Source organism: Coturnix japonica, chromosome 3 (assembly GCF_001577835.2).
Source record: "Coturnix japonica isolate 7356 chromosome 3, Coturnix japonica 2.1, whole genome shotgun sequence".
NCBI lineage: Eukaryota > Metazoa > Chordata > Aves > Galliformes > Phasianidae > Coturnix > Coturnix japonica.
Window position 1 is genome coordinate 22,455,116 of NC_029518.1, and position 16,705 is coordinate 22,471,820.

The 16,705-nt window shown below is 39.4% G+C and overlaps 2 protein-coding genes across 2 annotated transcripts in view; one reads left to right on the forward strand and one right to left on the reverse strand.

The window, feature by feature from the left end:
- Positions 1-2,340, forward strand: part of DYNC2LI1 (dynein cytoplasmic 2 light intermediate chain 1) — a 17,962-nt gene extending 15,622 nt beyond the window's left edge. Inside the window, exon 13 of the mRNA XM_015857518.2 lies at positions 797-2,340. Within this exon, the coding sequence (XP_015713004.1) occupies positions 797-862 (66 nt within the window). The 3' untranslated portion in view covers positions 863-2,340. The remainder of the gene's footprint in view (positions 1-796) is intronic.
- Positions 2,083-16,699, reverse strand: ABCG5 (ATP binding cassette subfamily G member 5). The gene is made up of 13 exons (XM_015857517.2): positions 16,344-16,699; positions 15,966-16,087; positions 15,409-15,545; positions 15,073-15,171; positions 13,595-13,727; positions 12,353-12,492; positions 11,193-11,322; positions 9,040-9,253; positions 8,576-8,781; positions 7,393-7,531; positions 4,792-4,977; positions 4,178-4,290; positions 2,083-3,022 (listed from the first exon to the last, which is right to left on the reverse strand). The coding sequence occupies exons 1-13, from the start codon at positions 16,463-16,465 to the stop codon at positions 2,826-2,828; spliced, it is 1,938 nt and encodes a 645-aa protein (XP_015713003.1). The 5' UTR covers positions 16,466-16,699; the 3' UTR covers positions 2,083-2,825.
- Between the last annotated feature and the right edge of the window lie 6 nt (positions 16,700-16,705).

Consider the following 16,705-nt stretch of genomic DNA (forward strand, 5'->3'; position numbering starts at 1 on the left):
ACCTGAAACGTGTTTTTTTTTTTGTTTTTTTGTTTTAACTACTAATTGAAATATATATATATATCGATCAAAAATTTAAAGCTTTGACCTCCTAAACAACCACTGCATTCCTCCAAAATACATTTCTGCTTCCTGCTGTCTGGAGAAGATTGTGAAAGGTAGCAAAGACAAAATGCAGCTTAAACTTCCATGGCCACAGCAGGGCCACTAAGGGAACACCTTCCTTGTGTGTATCATGCAAATTTTTACTATATCTGGTTTCAGTTCTGTGGGTATTTCTAACACAGTGTACAAGACTTTGATGGTTCAGCCCTCTGCTTAAGAAAAAGTAACATTTATTTCCCATATTGTTAAGGAATTGCCAATCCATTTTGCTCCTGAGAGGCCTAGTCTTGGACGCTTGGTTTGTGTGACACATGAGTTTTAATTCAGTAATTCTGTTTTCTGTTCTTAAAAGACACCTAATGATACATTGTAGTATGTTCATGTGGAGCCTGGCTTCTCACAGCTGAATGTCTAAGAAAGGTCCCAACTTTCTTCTACCTTACAAAGCAGGTGTTTAGGCAAATAATAATAAAAACAAATAAATCTAGCTCCCTATGTCTTTATGTGAGAGCAGATGTATCAAAATGCCAAATGTTCAGTGTTATTTTGTTAGAAATAACAACCATCTAGTTATTTTTTTTCTACAGTGACTAATCTTTGTACACACTTTAGTTGGTGAGGTGGCTCATTTATCTTATCGCATTTAGTCATGGGGATATTCAATTAATATCTTTATATATTTCTTTTTCAGGAACTTGAACAATACAAAAGAAATGCCTCCAAATCCTGGAAAGAAATGGATTTTGATCCCGATTGATGAGCTGCTGGAGGTGTCCTAAGTTGCACATTTGTGGATTCACATTGCAGGATTTGACTATGATGGTGGCATCAGTCAGTCCCATCTGTTTTATAATTTGTAACAGATTACTCATTGTTTGGGGTTTTTTTTTTTAATGGTACTACCCCAATCATGTGTGTAAATACACACAAGTTTTCACACCCAGAGTATGAACTGCATGGTGAAGTACACCAGGCATCTTCAAAACCAAAGCTTCAGAATGTATTTGCATAATTTGAACTATTTGAATAGCTCCAGAAAAATGTGAAGAACAAAATAGAATTTAAAACAATTTTGACCTGACCTAAAATTTAGAAATCATCTTTATCTCATTTTCAGTATCATAAAGTTTGATTCTTCCTCTGCTGCGTTTCAATGCCTTGGCACAGAATTTGAAACAAGACAGTTCTGTCAAATATTCCAGTGCTTGAAGTCATTCTGATAAATGTGAGAAATATTTGGTTAGTGGTGAAAGTTTAATGAATTCTCATTCAACCTAAGCAAGAGAAAAGCAGACCTAAATATACACGACTTTTTGTACATGGACTTCTTCCCTGCAGTCAGCTGGGCTGAGTCTTCTGAGAATAAGCAAGACAAGATCTGCACTGAAGCCGGAGCTGGCTCTTGGGAGCTAACACTTGTCAGAGAGTAATTGCCTGAACAGGCACTTGGCAGACCAGAATGCAAGAATATTCCCTGATGAACAGCTCTCTATGTAGGCATAAAAATGGCAAAGACAAACTAAATCTAAACTAATGCTTTTAGATATATTTTTTCATGTATTTGTTTAGTGAATTTTTTTGTTCATGTAGCTTTTATATCTGAGAATATCATACATAAAGATGGTTAGAAGAAAATCTTGGCCTAACAGTTAAGTGAAAAGCTTGCATTAACTTGGGGATCCCATACTTGTTGTTAAAATGTGTGTTATCTTAATACTGTAAAATTAAACTAATTATTTTACCATGGAATTTTAAGGTACAAGTGTACTCAACTCTGCAATAAAAAATATGTTCACTGAATATGAAACAAAGCTTATGAATTTTGCATCTAGTGGGCTTCCAGTTTTGAGTTACTTGCTTCTATTTACTAACTGGATAAATTAACCCCCTTTGATGTGTTAGTGAGCCCATGAGAATGATTTCCAGAGAAAGATGCAAATCAAATCTCTTTCAAGAAAAGATACACATACTTTTATGTATGTTGTTCTCTAGTTGAACTGATACTTTATTAATAAACAATTTCTTTTCCCCCTAGTAACTCACAGGCTGCTTCCAAAACAAGATTTAGAAGTGAATACCATGATGAAAGAGCAAATATAAATAACTTCAAACTGGAATTGCTTACAAAACAAAAACGTTTGGTAACTTTTACGTTGCTCAAAGATCTTGTACTCACGGATGCTGTGGTTGGGTAGGATGCATAAGAATAAAGTGATTTCTTGATTGTGTTTTTTATTACAGTATTTGGTTTGTTCTCTTTCTAAAGTCCCACAGATGGTAACAAAACAAAGCATACTGCTTTAAAAACAATTCTAGAAGAAAGATTTACTCAGCAATTCGCTCTCTCTGCTAATTGGTAATGGTTTTTGAAAAGAAGTACTGGGGAAGACATTGGAGCACCATTAGATAAATTGTTGAAGAACGAACACATCAGCAGACTGAATCAAATTTAAAAGAAGTCCCCTAAAACATGTAATTCTGTTGAAATGGCTGATCTGGGAGGGGAAAGAAGGGTGGGAATACCAGGAATAGCAGGAAGTCATTCACACTCTTATTAGAACACTGTTTTTTAAGATGGAAAGTGTCCACTTAGGATCAAGCAAGGGAAGATGAATGTGTTTCCATATGTTTGATTGCTTAAATTTTATATAAAATCTAGCAGATCAAAAGTGTAATAAAACAGTGCAGTATTACACACGGTTAGAACTGCTACTTTTTTTTCACTGCCTGCTAATAATCTTCTCTCTTATTTTGAAGCTCAAGATTGCTATAATGGCAAGTACTGGTACAAAAGCATAGAGCAGCAAGAAATCCATTGTGAACCGGGACAATGCACCAGGAAAGTTTTGTTCAACGAATTGAATGCCATGAGAGATTGGACATGCAGCATTCACTGTAGAGGAACTGTTGTCTCCATCTGTCAATAGAAAGAGAGAATTCCCTCAGTAAGTTAATCAGTAAAATTAAAGCTCAGGCTCCAGTATCTAAGCCTGTACATTTAATTTATGTAGCCTTAAGGTTATTTTAATGATATTAAGCCCACAGCTTCATCTCCCACCCTCTCGGCATTAAGAACAGGCAAACTGTGTGTTTCTGCAGTTAACCCAGGCCACGTTATTCAAAGAAACAAACAAAATGTCTCTAGGAGCTTGCTGTTTTGGTCAGACCAAGTAAATGAAGGGTCTTGAGGGGCCGTACGTTGACTAATATGATAGACGTATCATTCACATTAAACATGAGCCATTAATGACTACTACCAAAGTCATGGACTCATTTTCTAACAGTTGTTTTTGTGGTTGTATTCGAACAATTGCCACCTACACTTTTCTAATGAAGAAGGACAGGAGACATTGATGACAAATAGTGCAAAAAGGATACGTAGCCTTGGAGAGAAGCACAAACACCTGTCCACAAAGCCCAAAATATCCTAAGGCTGAAAGGTAGCTGAAAGCTTTACATTTGTTGACAGATTCACATCATTCTTCTAATCCTTCCAACCTATCTGTAATGTTTTCCACTTACCTTGCCCACAAACAGTGAAACACAGCCTGACAGAACTAAACTGTTCGATATTTGCCTTGCTAATATGTTCGAACTGAAGCCTCATTAGAGTTAGAGGAGTCTGGTCAGGTGTTACACATACTGCTCCCTGCACTGCTATTCAATCCTATACCATCTATTTCTGTTGATACTCTATTTGTGCAGCTGCTCTGACAAGCACATGGTAAGTTGCAAAGTTGACTTTCCAAAATGGAGAGCAGGTGAAGAAGAAAAAGATGAAAAACTGAAAGAATGAGAAATGGTTGAAAAAAATAGTTGGACGTTCATCTAGCTTGCAGATGGAATTTTGCACTTCTGCACTTACATGTAATTGTACAAATGTGCTCATCCTTAGTGAATGGAAGGCTAATTGAATTCACCACCCCTGTAATTCATCCAAACGCTATTACGGGAGTTACAGTACATTCTTCCTAGTCAGTAAGGTCAGGATGTTTTAAACAACAAGTTTTCTTTAAGTTATCAGAACAAGTTTGTTGTTTGTAGAAGGAAAGGAATACTTCTGAATACTCACCACAAGTGAAATTTAAGCCATAAAATTCATTGACTATCAGAATCTCGCTGCTGTATTTTTGAAAGGTGAAATAACCAAGTATTTGAAAAGGCATTGGCATTTCTTCTATGGTCCTTTTAAAAAACAGAGAAGTTAAGTTGTCATTCGCGACACTCCGAGAACCAGTTCTGCCCTACATTCTCTTGGCTGTGGGAAAGTGATGGGAAGAGTTCTTGGCTCTACATGTCAGCTTTTCAAACAGAAGTTTTATTTCAGTGCTAAATGAATAATAATAGGGACAGCATTTCATATGATCGTGTTGGCATAAGCAAAAGAATTCAGCTGAGCTGATGGATTTGAATTGCTCAATTTTATCTTCAAGTTATATGCCATTTTGCAATAATAAATAAACATTTTAATATCTTTGCAGATATCTGAAGTTATTATTTGTGTGTGTGTGTGTATTTAGTACAAAGTCTAACATGATTAGATAGTTCTTCCTCCCTCTGAAGCTGCACTTTTGTTCCCTTTCTCCTCTGCGTTACTGCACTGAAGCAATACGGATTTTTCTTGAAGCTCATCTCTAGGTAGATATTTTAACGTCAACACCATAACAAAGTAAAGAGTTTTCCTACCTTACGAGTCCGGTTCCCACTACCACACCTGCTGAGTTAAGCAGCACCACTCCGCTTTGGACTATATTTGTGTTCTGAACAACCCCGAGCATCACAAGGGTGAGTAGTTCACCAATCACATGGGACGCCAAGACAACCGCAAAGAAAACTCCAAATCTGAAAGGGTCAGGATACATCCCTACAGTCCTGTACAAAACAACAACAAAAACCACAAAAAAAAAAAAAAGGGATATTTTTAAACAATTTGGTTTGGGATGAGACTTGGAACACGTCATTCCTTTTTGTTTTCATTTGTTTCTGCAGTCATCGCTCATTAAGGGTTTATCCCTCAGCTTTTTGCACGTTTGACAAAGCCTTAAGAAAAAAGGCATCCACTTAACTTCCTAACTGCAGATGTATGAGCTTTCTCCGTCTAGATTAAAAAGGTTATGTAAAGATGCAACCAAAAGGGGAGGGGGGGGGAGGGGGAAGTGTTATTTCAAGATAACCACTGTGGATTTAATGATCCCCTTAAACCAACATCCTTGTCCTTGGAGTCCATTCATTAAGAGCTGAGTTATTTTTAGGTTGCATATTTAAAGAACACCTTTATGCAGACAATTAACAGATGGAATTTTGCACTTCTGCACTTACATGTAATTGTACAAATTTACTCATCCTTAGTGAATGGAAGGCTAATTGAATTCACCACCCCTGTAATTCATCCAAACGCCATTTCTTCCATACTTTTACACTCTTTAATAAACAGCACACTGTTCCTTGCTTTTCCCTCACTTAAGGAAAATTGTCCCCTCTCCAATTTGTGCAGAAGACTAAAAAGCGAACAAAGCCAGCAATTGTTTGGCAAACTTGACAGATGATAAAACCTTTAATTACATGGTGACACAGTACATTTCCACTATACTTCATTCCACAATTCCCTCGTACCAGTGCATACCACATGCTCTGCTTAGTTAGCAGGAAGCTACTTGACACTTCTTTCTCATATTCATTGCTCAAATGAATACGAAGAGTCACGGGACTCTGTCTTACTTTATAGTCCACCACACCCAAACTGTGGCCTTAAGGGAGAGCTGTTCATTTTCTCATAGATTTCCTGTAGCATATTTTGAATGTATTACTGAAAGAGTCTCCACTATAAACACATGGCTGAACATTGACTCTTCAAGTACTAAACATTCACCAAGCCAGCAGGTATTTAACAAAAGCTGGTCCATTGAGACAAGTTTAGTCCTGAACAGAAACAATCTTCAGAATTTCATAGAGAAATCACTGACCCTTAGAGGCCTAATGGTGCTACAAAATCACTCTAAAACTTTGCTCACTGATGGCTTCAAGATAGCAAAGACATGGCTGGGGCTAATGTTGCTAAATATTAACTGGCATCAAGTTCTTTTCTACTGATTGTGTCTGAAGCTGCTAAAGCACAAGAGCAAAATCTTTACCCATATGAGTGACAAACAGTAGCTTGGGACAAACAGTAACTTGTGACCCTCAGGAGCCCCACAGACCTTCTATCAGTGACCCTAAAATGCACCTTCTCAAACACACTCTCATCAGAAATTGGCTCACTGGCATGTAGTGATGGAAGTGCTCGGGTGAGCAGAGCACATCCTAGCACTTGCTTAAAGGAAATAGTAATTCCTGCTTTTCTTTGAAAAGGAGAACAACTATTGCAGGATCCCCCAGCATATTGTCTCCTGGCGCTGAAGTTCTAATTCAAGAGTCGATGGGATTTTATGCAATTTTACTTAATCTGTTTTCAAATTACCAATGGCATCCTGTTGCAAAGCTACAGCAGAAGAGCTCCTGTATCCATTATACCTTTTAGAATGGACTATCTGCCTATCACTTTCCAATGGCTGACCAGAGAACATGCAACCCAAGCACAAAGAAGCCTGGTCTTCACCTGTACATGCTCTTCTGTAGACTGTTATCTATCACATGAAAACAGACAAAAATTCTCAAGAGCTCAGCACACCTTTCACAGTTAGGAAAATACTTATAATATATAAAATCTTATAACCATATTCTGCAGCTAAACCCCCTATAGTTTGAGGTAACCTGAAGCTTTGTTAACCGTCACATACCTATTGTCATTCCTCACTTTTTCTCTTATTTCCCGTCTATTTTAAAAGTAATGCAGTTTGATACTTCACACTTTCTGTATGGCATAAAAATGATGAATGTCCCAGGCCCATTAAAGCTTCCCAGGTTTACTCGAGAACCAATTTTGACAGCCTTACGTACTTACTTGTTATTACTTTTGCATGTGTGTGTACTCAAAGTTTGACCTACACGAAATACAAAGCCTTTCTGCAAATACGTCAGCTACTCAACTGGTCTTCAGAAAGACTGGCAAGTTCCTAAGGGCCACTCAACTCCCTGATCCTATTTAACACCTCTTGTTACAAGTGTACATCTAGTCTTAGCACTGCCTGGAAGAGAAGGGATAGAACTGCATAATCGTTCCTTAAACTTCGTCTGTGATTTTCTGAGAGAAAATAGCACTAAGCCATTCAGGGAGGCTTACTGCTGACAAAGGAACTGAAATAGATACAATAAGAAAACAACAATCCATTTGATGGTACAAGTACTTACCAGTACATAAAGGTGCTGAAAATTACCACGCTGAGAATACTGAAGGGCAGGAAATGTATGATATAAGCTAAAAGCATTTGCCACTTCTTGTACAAGCCATCTTTGCTTTCCTGGTCACTGATAGCACGTAAAGGTGGGACTGGATTAAATACAATTAAATGCATAAGAAATAAATAATCTTTAAATAAAGAGATCAAGACCTGTTATCACAAAATTGACATGAAGCACAGAGACAGCTACGTGCATTTATCAGAAACATTCTGTTTAAAGCTGCCTGTTCTCCTCTTCCCAATATGAATGCAAAACTTGGTGCCTGCAGAATCTTCTATGCTGAGTAAAACAGATCTAAGGAGGCAGCATGCACTCTTCTCTTTTTGTGGATACAAATAAAGTCTTGGAAAAGCTGCCATCACTGGATAACGTACTGATGTGCTCTGATCTCAAAGTGATGGCAGCAGTGTTACGTTCCTGACATCAGTGGAACAGTTTCCAGGGTTGTAAATGCAAATTACTGTTGGTCTTTGTGTGACTAACTGACGGTAGCTGTAAGAGAAACACCCTTTGATAGAAATATCTCATAATAGTCTAAAATCTAATTATCCTTCCTTGCTCTCAAGGCTGTTTTGTACTTCCACCCTTTCCTTGTCTTTGTGTTTGATCTTACTTAAGGCTGTAAATTTTACACCTAGACTTTGTCCTGTCCTTATAATGCTATGCACAGGCAATTAAAAGGTTCTTTTCCTCTTTCAGAATAATGCCTCCATACCCAGGTCAGCTGTAAAAGGAGTGGTGGGGACTGCCCTGTCCTTGGAGTCAGGCTGGAGGGGCCCTCAACAACTTGATTGAGCTGCAGGTCATCTAGCATCTGACCCACTGCTGGCCTACAAGAGACAGGGGAATTGGACTAGTTGACCTTTGAGAGTCCCTTTCAACTCAAATGGCTCTATGATTAAGGCACACCACTTTATTAAGCACAGTGAACATGGAGCTTCTTGGATGTGCTACTTTTCTGGATTGTGAAGCTTTCTGTTGCTTCACTTAAGAATTTCATGCTTCCCTGTCATTATATTACCTAAAACTGTAAGAATTCTTTAGATGACAGTCTTCAAAAACTACTTGCTCCTAATTACAAAATAGTGGCAGCAATACCTGCTGTTGCACATAGTAGAGGACAGAAACTCACAAAGGGCAGCAGCATTGAGCATTCCTGTGTAGGGGGGGGCACTCACGCACTGGTAGAGGAGACCCACACGGTTCTGCACTGCTCCTTTTTCCAGGTCAGATGTTAGTCTAAGGAGGAAAAATGCTACAAACAAGCCAAACAGAAGATTCTGGAGGAGACGCATGATTATGCCCATCTTATCTTTGGAGAAATTTCTTGTTATCCTCCTGTTAATGAAACAAAACAATAACAATATACATCTTAGCTATGAGTGACCATGTGCTAGCAGGGAATTTAGCTTTGAACAAATCTTACACACAAAATATTTCCAAAAAGACAATATGGAAAAGACAGACAGGTGAAGAGACAGACTAAAGTAACAAGAAAGTCTATTCACAGAAATGGAAAAAAAGCCGGAGAGATTACTGGATAAGGAGAACAAAACTATTTTCTTTAAAAAAAGGAAATAAAGAAAAAAGTCTCACCTTAAAAGAAACCATAATTTGGAAAGGGCACCAGGTGAGTTTTTGTTTTTGAACGGTATGGGTGGAAGCTCCTTCGTATACCTCGTTCTCTCAATGGTTTCCAGTACTTTCCTAAAGATCTCTGAGTTTTTGTAGGCTGATATAATCACCTGAACCCTGCTATAGGTTTCAAGTTCACGTTCCTTGCTTCGAGTGTCCACAGAAGTCAGATCCACTGTAAATTTACAAAATAATTAGCATATATACATCACTTTCTCCTCTTAATCTTTGCCCAGAAAGGTTGTGGATGCCCCATCCCTGGAGGCATTCACGACAAGGCTGGATGTGGCAGCCTGATCTAATGGTTGCAACCTTACCCATGGCACAGGAGATGAAACTAGATGATCTTTGAGGTCCTTTTCAACCCAGGCAATCCTATGATGATTCTGTGATTATCTGTTCCTCCCTTGCAACAAACCTATTCTAAAATCTGCACATAAAAGGTTGACTGAAATAAATGAAGTTGCCTTTACTCCTTCCTTTCCGGTTGAAGCAGAATGAACAAATGAATGACTCTGCAACCACAATAAACCTCTCCGTTTTGTGTCCCCTGTAGCACCATCAAGGCTTATGTGAAAATGAATATGTCCTCAAAACTGGAATTCTTATGCATATTCCCTAGTGTTCTGAAAACTGGAATTTAGCACAACTGCCTCTGATGGTGAGCTGAAGACTTCATTCTAAACATGAACACCCAAAAATGGGCTACACTTTATAAAACCAGCTGAATGTGACTTGCTCTAAGTCACACAGGAAACAAATGGCAACCAGGCATGTTTCCAAAAAGTGATGAAGCAGAGCAATCATGAGACCAAATAGCTCATGCCTATCATGCTTTTGTACTTCTTCTGTACTGCTTTGAAATACAAAGCATGCAACATTTCAACTGTATAACCCATGCTCAATACATAAGATCTTATTTTCTCTGCTGCTGGTGTAAATGATATCAGAATCTGTGCCTTCAATTCACATCATTAAATCACACAAAAAATATAAACTACCAATTTTCTGAAGACTAAATATTCTGATGATTCTTAGCTCTAAACTGTATTTTTTCCTTTTCTTGTCACATTCAAAGGTTGACATTTGAAGAATGCAGTACTTTCTTTACCAGGCTGTTTTAAAGGTGGGTCTAAATCTCAAATCATCTATGCATTTGAAGACTATTCAAATTCATGAAGACAAAATTATCCTCACTGTCACACCAGTATTTTCAGCTTCATCCCATTCCAGCTTCATGTCAACAACCATCCTCTCTTCTCTCTGAATTTAGGATGCCATCTAGACAATAGAAAAACACTGCCTTCTCTGAATGTGCCGTGTTTCTGAACACAGCTTTTTGATTGGTCATATTCCCTGGTTAGCGTTCAGCTACTATTGTCAGAAATCAGCCTGCACACCAGATTTTAAAAGATACACACACACACATAAATGTACACGCAGACACACTCAAACGCAGAGACATATTCGTTTTTCCCCAAAGGTCAGGGACACAGATGCCCTGCAATGAATCCAAGCCTCAACTATCTGTTACAGATACTTCTTCGATCCTGAATTGGTAGAGCAGAACTCAGAGCTTTCACAAACAGCCTGTTGTCATCATCTCTAGAAGAATCTGTACATTCTACTTGAGTTGTTCACCCTGGTATTAGAAACTCCCACAAGTTTTTGAAATCTCAGATAGTGAATGTCTGGACATTTGTTCCCTGGTCATCCTCTAGTTTTTCTATCCTACCCAACAGGCAACGACTTTGATCATTTTTTTTTGGCATCAAAAACATCCATGAATGCTTTCCATAGCTTTGGGATCAAATTAATAACCCTATGTCCAGTTACAGACACGGGGCCATGCTGTCAGGAATCCAGAGGTTTAATAAATATGAAAATTCCTTTTTCATTGCTAGCTTATTCCTTCCTGCCGTGTTTCAGTCCTACTGCAAACTTCTGTTGTTTCATGTTGTCCATGGACATCTGGATGTCCTCTTTTCTTCTCTCAGCTGAGTACAGCTGTGGAGTCAGGGAAAAATTCAAACACATTCCTATCATCTATGGAAAAATCTTTATCTTGGGAAGAAAACTTGTTCATTTAACCAAAACAGCTTAGATGAACTTACCATAGAAATCAAAAGGATTTGACTGTTCAGGACATGAGTAGCCACAGTTGCTAAAAAATGTGATCATTTCCATAGGGTTCCCGCAGAAAACCATTTCTCCAAAGCTCATGATGGCTATTTTGTCAAATAACTGTGGGGGCAAATTTAAGATTGTAGCAATACATACTGGGAAGAAGCACATTAATTCTTGAGTAAAGCTACTGTCTTGGTAATAAAAATGCTTTGACAGGAAAAATAGATTTGACGCATTCAAACTTCCTTAGTATATTTCTGTCAAAGGAAGTTTGTCCTTTCTGTCACTCCTCTTAATGCTTATGCAAGATGACACATTTGTAAGCTCTTAAAACTTAGTGCTTCTCAAAGTTACTGGAGCCAGCAGCATACAGAGCTAATCTAAGAACAGAAATAAGATCTGACTTCACTTCTAATGCACCTTCACATACTGACTGACCTCGTTTGGTGCTTAATAGTCTGCAAAATCCTGAAATTAATGGGAAATCTGTCCTGAAGTTTTGAGGACTTAAAGAGCACCGCTCTTTGGGTGTATATTTGCCAGGGCAGGGCTCCCACTAGCTACGCTCTGCTCATTTCCAATGCACCCGGACCAGTTCCAGTCCAGAAGAGCACCATCACTCGCAATTGCTTCTGATTGCTCACGCTAGATTTATTCAGCCAGAGAACTGTCTTGTGTTCATGGGGTGATACAAATTCAAAATAGTCTTGGGAAGTAAGACCATGTCACACAACCTATGTGAACCTAGAAAACTTGAGATAAAAGGTTTTTTTCCCCTTCCATTCCAAATCACAGCTTCATCTTGATTTGGAAGCATAACTGAAGTACAAATTTGTAATGATAAATAAAATGCTAGTTTTCACAGTTTACATGGCTTCTCCCAGTGTTTTTATTTGGGTAGCAGCATAACACAAAGGTTATGCACCCTGTGTCAGTGCTACTGGCACAGAGCAGTGTGTGTCCTAATATGAACTGCAAGTGGCAGAAGGCCAGACTTGTAAAGTTAAAGACAAGCCTATGTTTACATGGGGATAATGTTAGGGAGCATTTTAACGCAACTATACTTGATCTTGTTCTTTTACTCTGAAAAGAACTTAAATGCTAAAAAGGATGGAAAAAAATCAAATACTGAGTAGATATTGTTTACCCTGAAGAGTTCTGAGCGAGGCTGATGAATGGTGATAATCACAATCCTGTCTCTATGTGCAAGCTCTACAAGCAGTGAGACAATCTGGTTTGCAGTCAGGCAATCCAGGCCTGTTGTTGGTTCATCAAGCAGCATGACCTCTGTATAACGGCAAGAAATAACATTAAAACTCAGGTAAATGGAGAGCAAATGTTATGGATTCTGTATTTGCAGCTAATTTGAAAAATGCTGTAGAAATTACTGTACAAGTGCATTTCCGTGTCTAACACAGAGCATGCACATTCATTACTGAGGCTTGGTATTTCATCTTTATTTAGCTTCAGTGGCTCAGGTCCAGCTATAATAATAAGAACATACAGAACTGCACAACAAATCAGAACATCATGATTTTTTTCTAAGTTCAAATGAAATCTATAAATTAGCAAGACAGATTTAATGTATTCTTGCTTCTAAGAAGAATTGTGAAAAAAAACAACAAACATACAAATGTAAACACAGCTGAAATAAGTAGCTAGAATTTATTATATATAAATAGTTGGTATACTCCCTAAGATTCTGGCATTTTGAAGAATCTGTTTTAAACTAATTAAATTCAGGTACTGTTTCCCACAGTTAATCCTTCTACTCTCTCTGTTACTCAGCTTCATTTTCACCATTTTCATTCACTTGACTTTTTTTTCTTTACACTAAAATTAAGACATACAGAAGCACGGTATGCATCAACTCCTGGCTTCTTATCAAGGGAAAGACCACATGAGAGCTATTATACTCCTGAGCAATTGACTCTGTTCTGTTTCTTTCTTTTCCAAGTGAGCAAAGTTCGTGTGTAGACTGCCTTTTTGACCCCATCAAGTACACATATTCATGGCCCGATGTCAGCTGCTCCACTACAAGACTCAGTGTTTGCATACACAAGGCTCTGATTGGTTCTATAAACTGTAAATTAATGTGTCACAACTAACGTCGCACATGTGGGAAGGGCAAGCCCAGAAAGAGGTAAAAGTGTCTGAACACGTGTTCAGTCCTTAAGATTTTAGATTTCACTCCTTTCCAAGACCAATAATAGATTAATGGCAAATGTGACTTATGACTTACCCATCTCCAGCATTACTAGACTAGCTTTTACTGAATTACAGATTTAAAAATGTATTTGTATTTTAAAGTGGGCTGTGGAGGTCCATGGCAGAAGCACAAAGTAGCACTGCTCTACTTTATGTTCAAAATCCTCCTAGCGGTACTTACTGGGATCTTGTAATAGCTGGGCTGCAATTGAGACACGACGCCTCTCACCTCCAGAAATTCCTACATATACTTGGCTTCCAATTATTTTGTTGGCAATGTGGCTAAGGCTCAGCTCGGCCATAACCTCATCGACCTGAAAAATAATTCCAATTTAGAAAGACCAGTAAGTTTTCAACTCAGACACCAACTTAGATAATCAGAAAAACAAAAACCGAAGGGGAAAATAAAAGGCGCAATCTTAAGCTTAGACTTTCCCAGACTGTTGCTTGCACCCATTGTAACTGGAGGGATTTGGGCCTGATTTTTATTAGATTATGTTTAATGCAGTATTCCAAATACTTTTACAAATACATATTTTTTCATTTCTACATATTCTAAAATGAGTATAATTTTATCTTTGCTTGACATGAAGAGATGAGGATGTCAGAGGCTAGACATTATATTATTAAGAATGATGTGCTAGTCTGGCTTCCAAAATAAGGGATGAGAAAGGCAAATCATTTTTGGAGAAGTACAAGATGTTGAATGAAATACGGGTGGAGAAGACAGAGAACAAGAACCTCGGATCAGGAGCTTCTGAGCTGAGGACAAAAGGGGCCCTCTAGCAGATCAGGAATGTTCATCTTTTATCTAAAAGGTAGCTTGTAAGCAACTCAGTAGAATGGTGTATTTCAGGGCTGCTCTGGTTAGCAAGAGAGTTCCCACAGGAGCCAGAGTAGTGCCAGAGCAGCCCCGTTGTTCAGGAGACCGGCCAGTACACACAGAGAGCTGTAGCTGGCTCCCAGTTAGCCAATGGGAGCTGAATTCTGTACCAAGTAACTGCTGTAGTTAAAACATTTGCTGGGACATCAGCACAAGCTCCCTGCAGAGGTGGTGAGCACTAGGGAGGCTATCCTGCTCCTTGCTCAGCAGAAGGCTTGGAGAATATGCACTACAAGGAGTGACTGAAGGAACTGGGGCTGTTTAGTCTGCGGGAAAAGGAGGCTGAGGAGAGACCTTACTTCTCTCGTCCAATATCTGAAAGGTGCTCACAGCAAGAGCAGGGTTGCTCTCTTCTCACTGGTGACAGAACAAAAGGAAATGGCCTCAAGTTGTGCCAGGGTAAGTTTAGGTTGGATATCAGGAAAAACTTTACAGAAAGGGTTGTTAAGCACTGGAATAGGCTCCCCAGGGAGGTGGTTGAGTCACCATTCCTGGATGTGTTGAAAAATTGTTTGGATATGGTGCTCTGGGACATGATTAGCAGAGGGTTGTTAGTTAGGGTAGTATGGTTAGGTCATGGTTGGACTTGATGATCTTTCAGGTCTTTTCCAACCTGAGCAACTCTGTGATTCTAGGACGGATAGCCCTCCAGCTGCAGAATAAGGATTATGAAACTGCATAAATATACACCTGAGCCATCAATGGAAAGTACTGCCAGTAAAAGCATTACATGATATCATGTCTGCATCCCTAGCAGAAGATAATAATACACAGACCTTCTTCTTGATGAAGTTGTTGGAGCGCTTCTGAAGAGCAAGTAAAGCTGTGTAGGTCAGAGACTCTTCTATGGTGAGGAAGCTTAGCAAAGCGTCATTCTAAGAAAAAGGTAAAGAAGCAGCTGTTAGTCCAGTAGTAACCAAGATACTGCTTTTGCTCACAGTCATGCAATTCATTCATGCTGCTATTCATATTTGTACCAAACCTACTAGTGAAATTACAGTGGGAATGCACTGTGCAACATTACGGTAGCAAATTCTTTTTTGTTTGTTTGTTTTAAACAGAAGAGGAATCACAGCACACACACACACACACACACAGATGTGAAGATTAACCTGTGGTACATAAGAGAAGCAGTCTCTAAACTGTTCCTTCTTCAACTGACGCCCATTCACATACACTTCACCAAAAAAACTGTCCTTATCTCCCAGTCTTCCTGATATTGCATCCAGAAGTGTTGTTTTTCCAGATCCTTTCAAACAAAACAAATCAGTAATGTGATGAGATGAATGTTGCAGTCTCAGGAGCAATGCTGTCACTTGGATAGAGACTTGAAAATAATAAAGCATTAAACAGAGTCTTAACATGAAAGTAGTAGGAAAGTAATTGGGAAACCAGAATATATATGAATTAACATTTATTTCCCATATTCACACTTTCTCGTGAAACATTTGCATTTGGAGGCAACCTTATCTTTTGTTGAAGCTGTAATTGCTAGTTAGATGGCAGAAGATAGAACTCTGGAAACCAAGTGTCGTGTTTTCACAAAGCGGGGGTTAACACAGCTGCAATTTCATTATTTAAAGCATGGACCTCAGTCACATTCAGAATATGTGGAAATCACCAGTAATAACTCTGATTTTATTTCTTTGAATGCAGAGGAGCAACTTACCCGAGTTTCCTAAGATCCCCATAATCTGGCCACTCTCTATGTGAAATGAAACATCTTTAAGTATTTGCCGAGTCCATTTTTTATGGTACAAAGGAACTTTCCACCATGGGCCAACTCTCACTCTTGGAAAAAAACATCAGAAATGAAGAGACACCAAAGAAATAAAAATTTTTGTGTGACACACATACATATGAGCTTCGGAAATCTCCATTACGTGCCCCACCATGAGGTGGGCAGCCCTGCCATTGTCCTCACTCTTCACCAGCCCAAGGCCAAGCCCACAGCCCACCTGTTCCAGCCCTCTCTCCTCCTTTCCAGGGGTTGGGGCAGCTCTCAGCAGGCAGGGCCTCACCTTGCCTCCAGGATCCATGGTCCTACCTGACACTGTAGGAGACCCCCCGCACACTGACGCTGTTGGGGGGCTGTGCCGCTGCCTTCGTCTCGCCTGCCTGCCCACTGCTGCCACTCCTCTCCAGGGCGGAAGACTCTCTGCCCGACATCTCTGGCACCAAAGCCCCACGGGCCACTCAGTGCCCTCACGCCACCAGCCAGATGCTTGCCACTGCCACCATGCCTTGGCAGGGGTGGGGGCAGCTCCCCGCTCTTCCTAGAATGGAGCAACTTGCTGCCCCCGGCACCTGCCACCCTGGGAAGTGCCTAGAAGAAAACGGAGAGTCTCTCTGCACTTTCTTTTCTAGACAGCTACTGATAGCAGCTTCAGCTAATCGCCTATCTGATGT

Excerpts from the sequence above, each read along its gene's own strand:
- ABCG5 (XM_015857517.2), bottom strand. The coding sequence starts at position 16,465 with ATGTCGGGCAGAGAGTCTTCCGCCCTGGAGAGGAGTGGCAGCAGTGGG. Across the intron at positions 15,546-15,965 it reads GGGGATCTTAGGAAACTCGG|GATCTGGAAAAACAACACTT; the intron begins GTAAGTTGCTCC and ends TTTGTTTGAAAG. Across the intron at positions 15,172-15,408 it reads GCTTCTCTTATGTACCACAG|AATGACGCTTTGCTAAGCTT; the intron begins GTTAATCTTCAC and ends CCTTTTTCTTAG.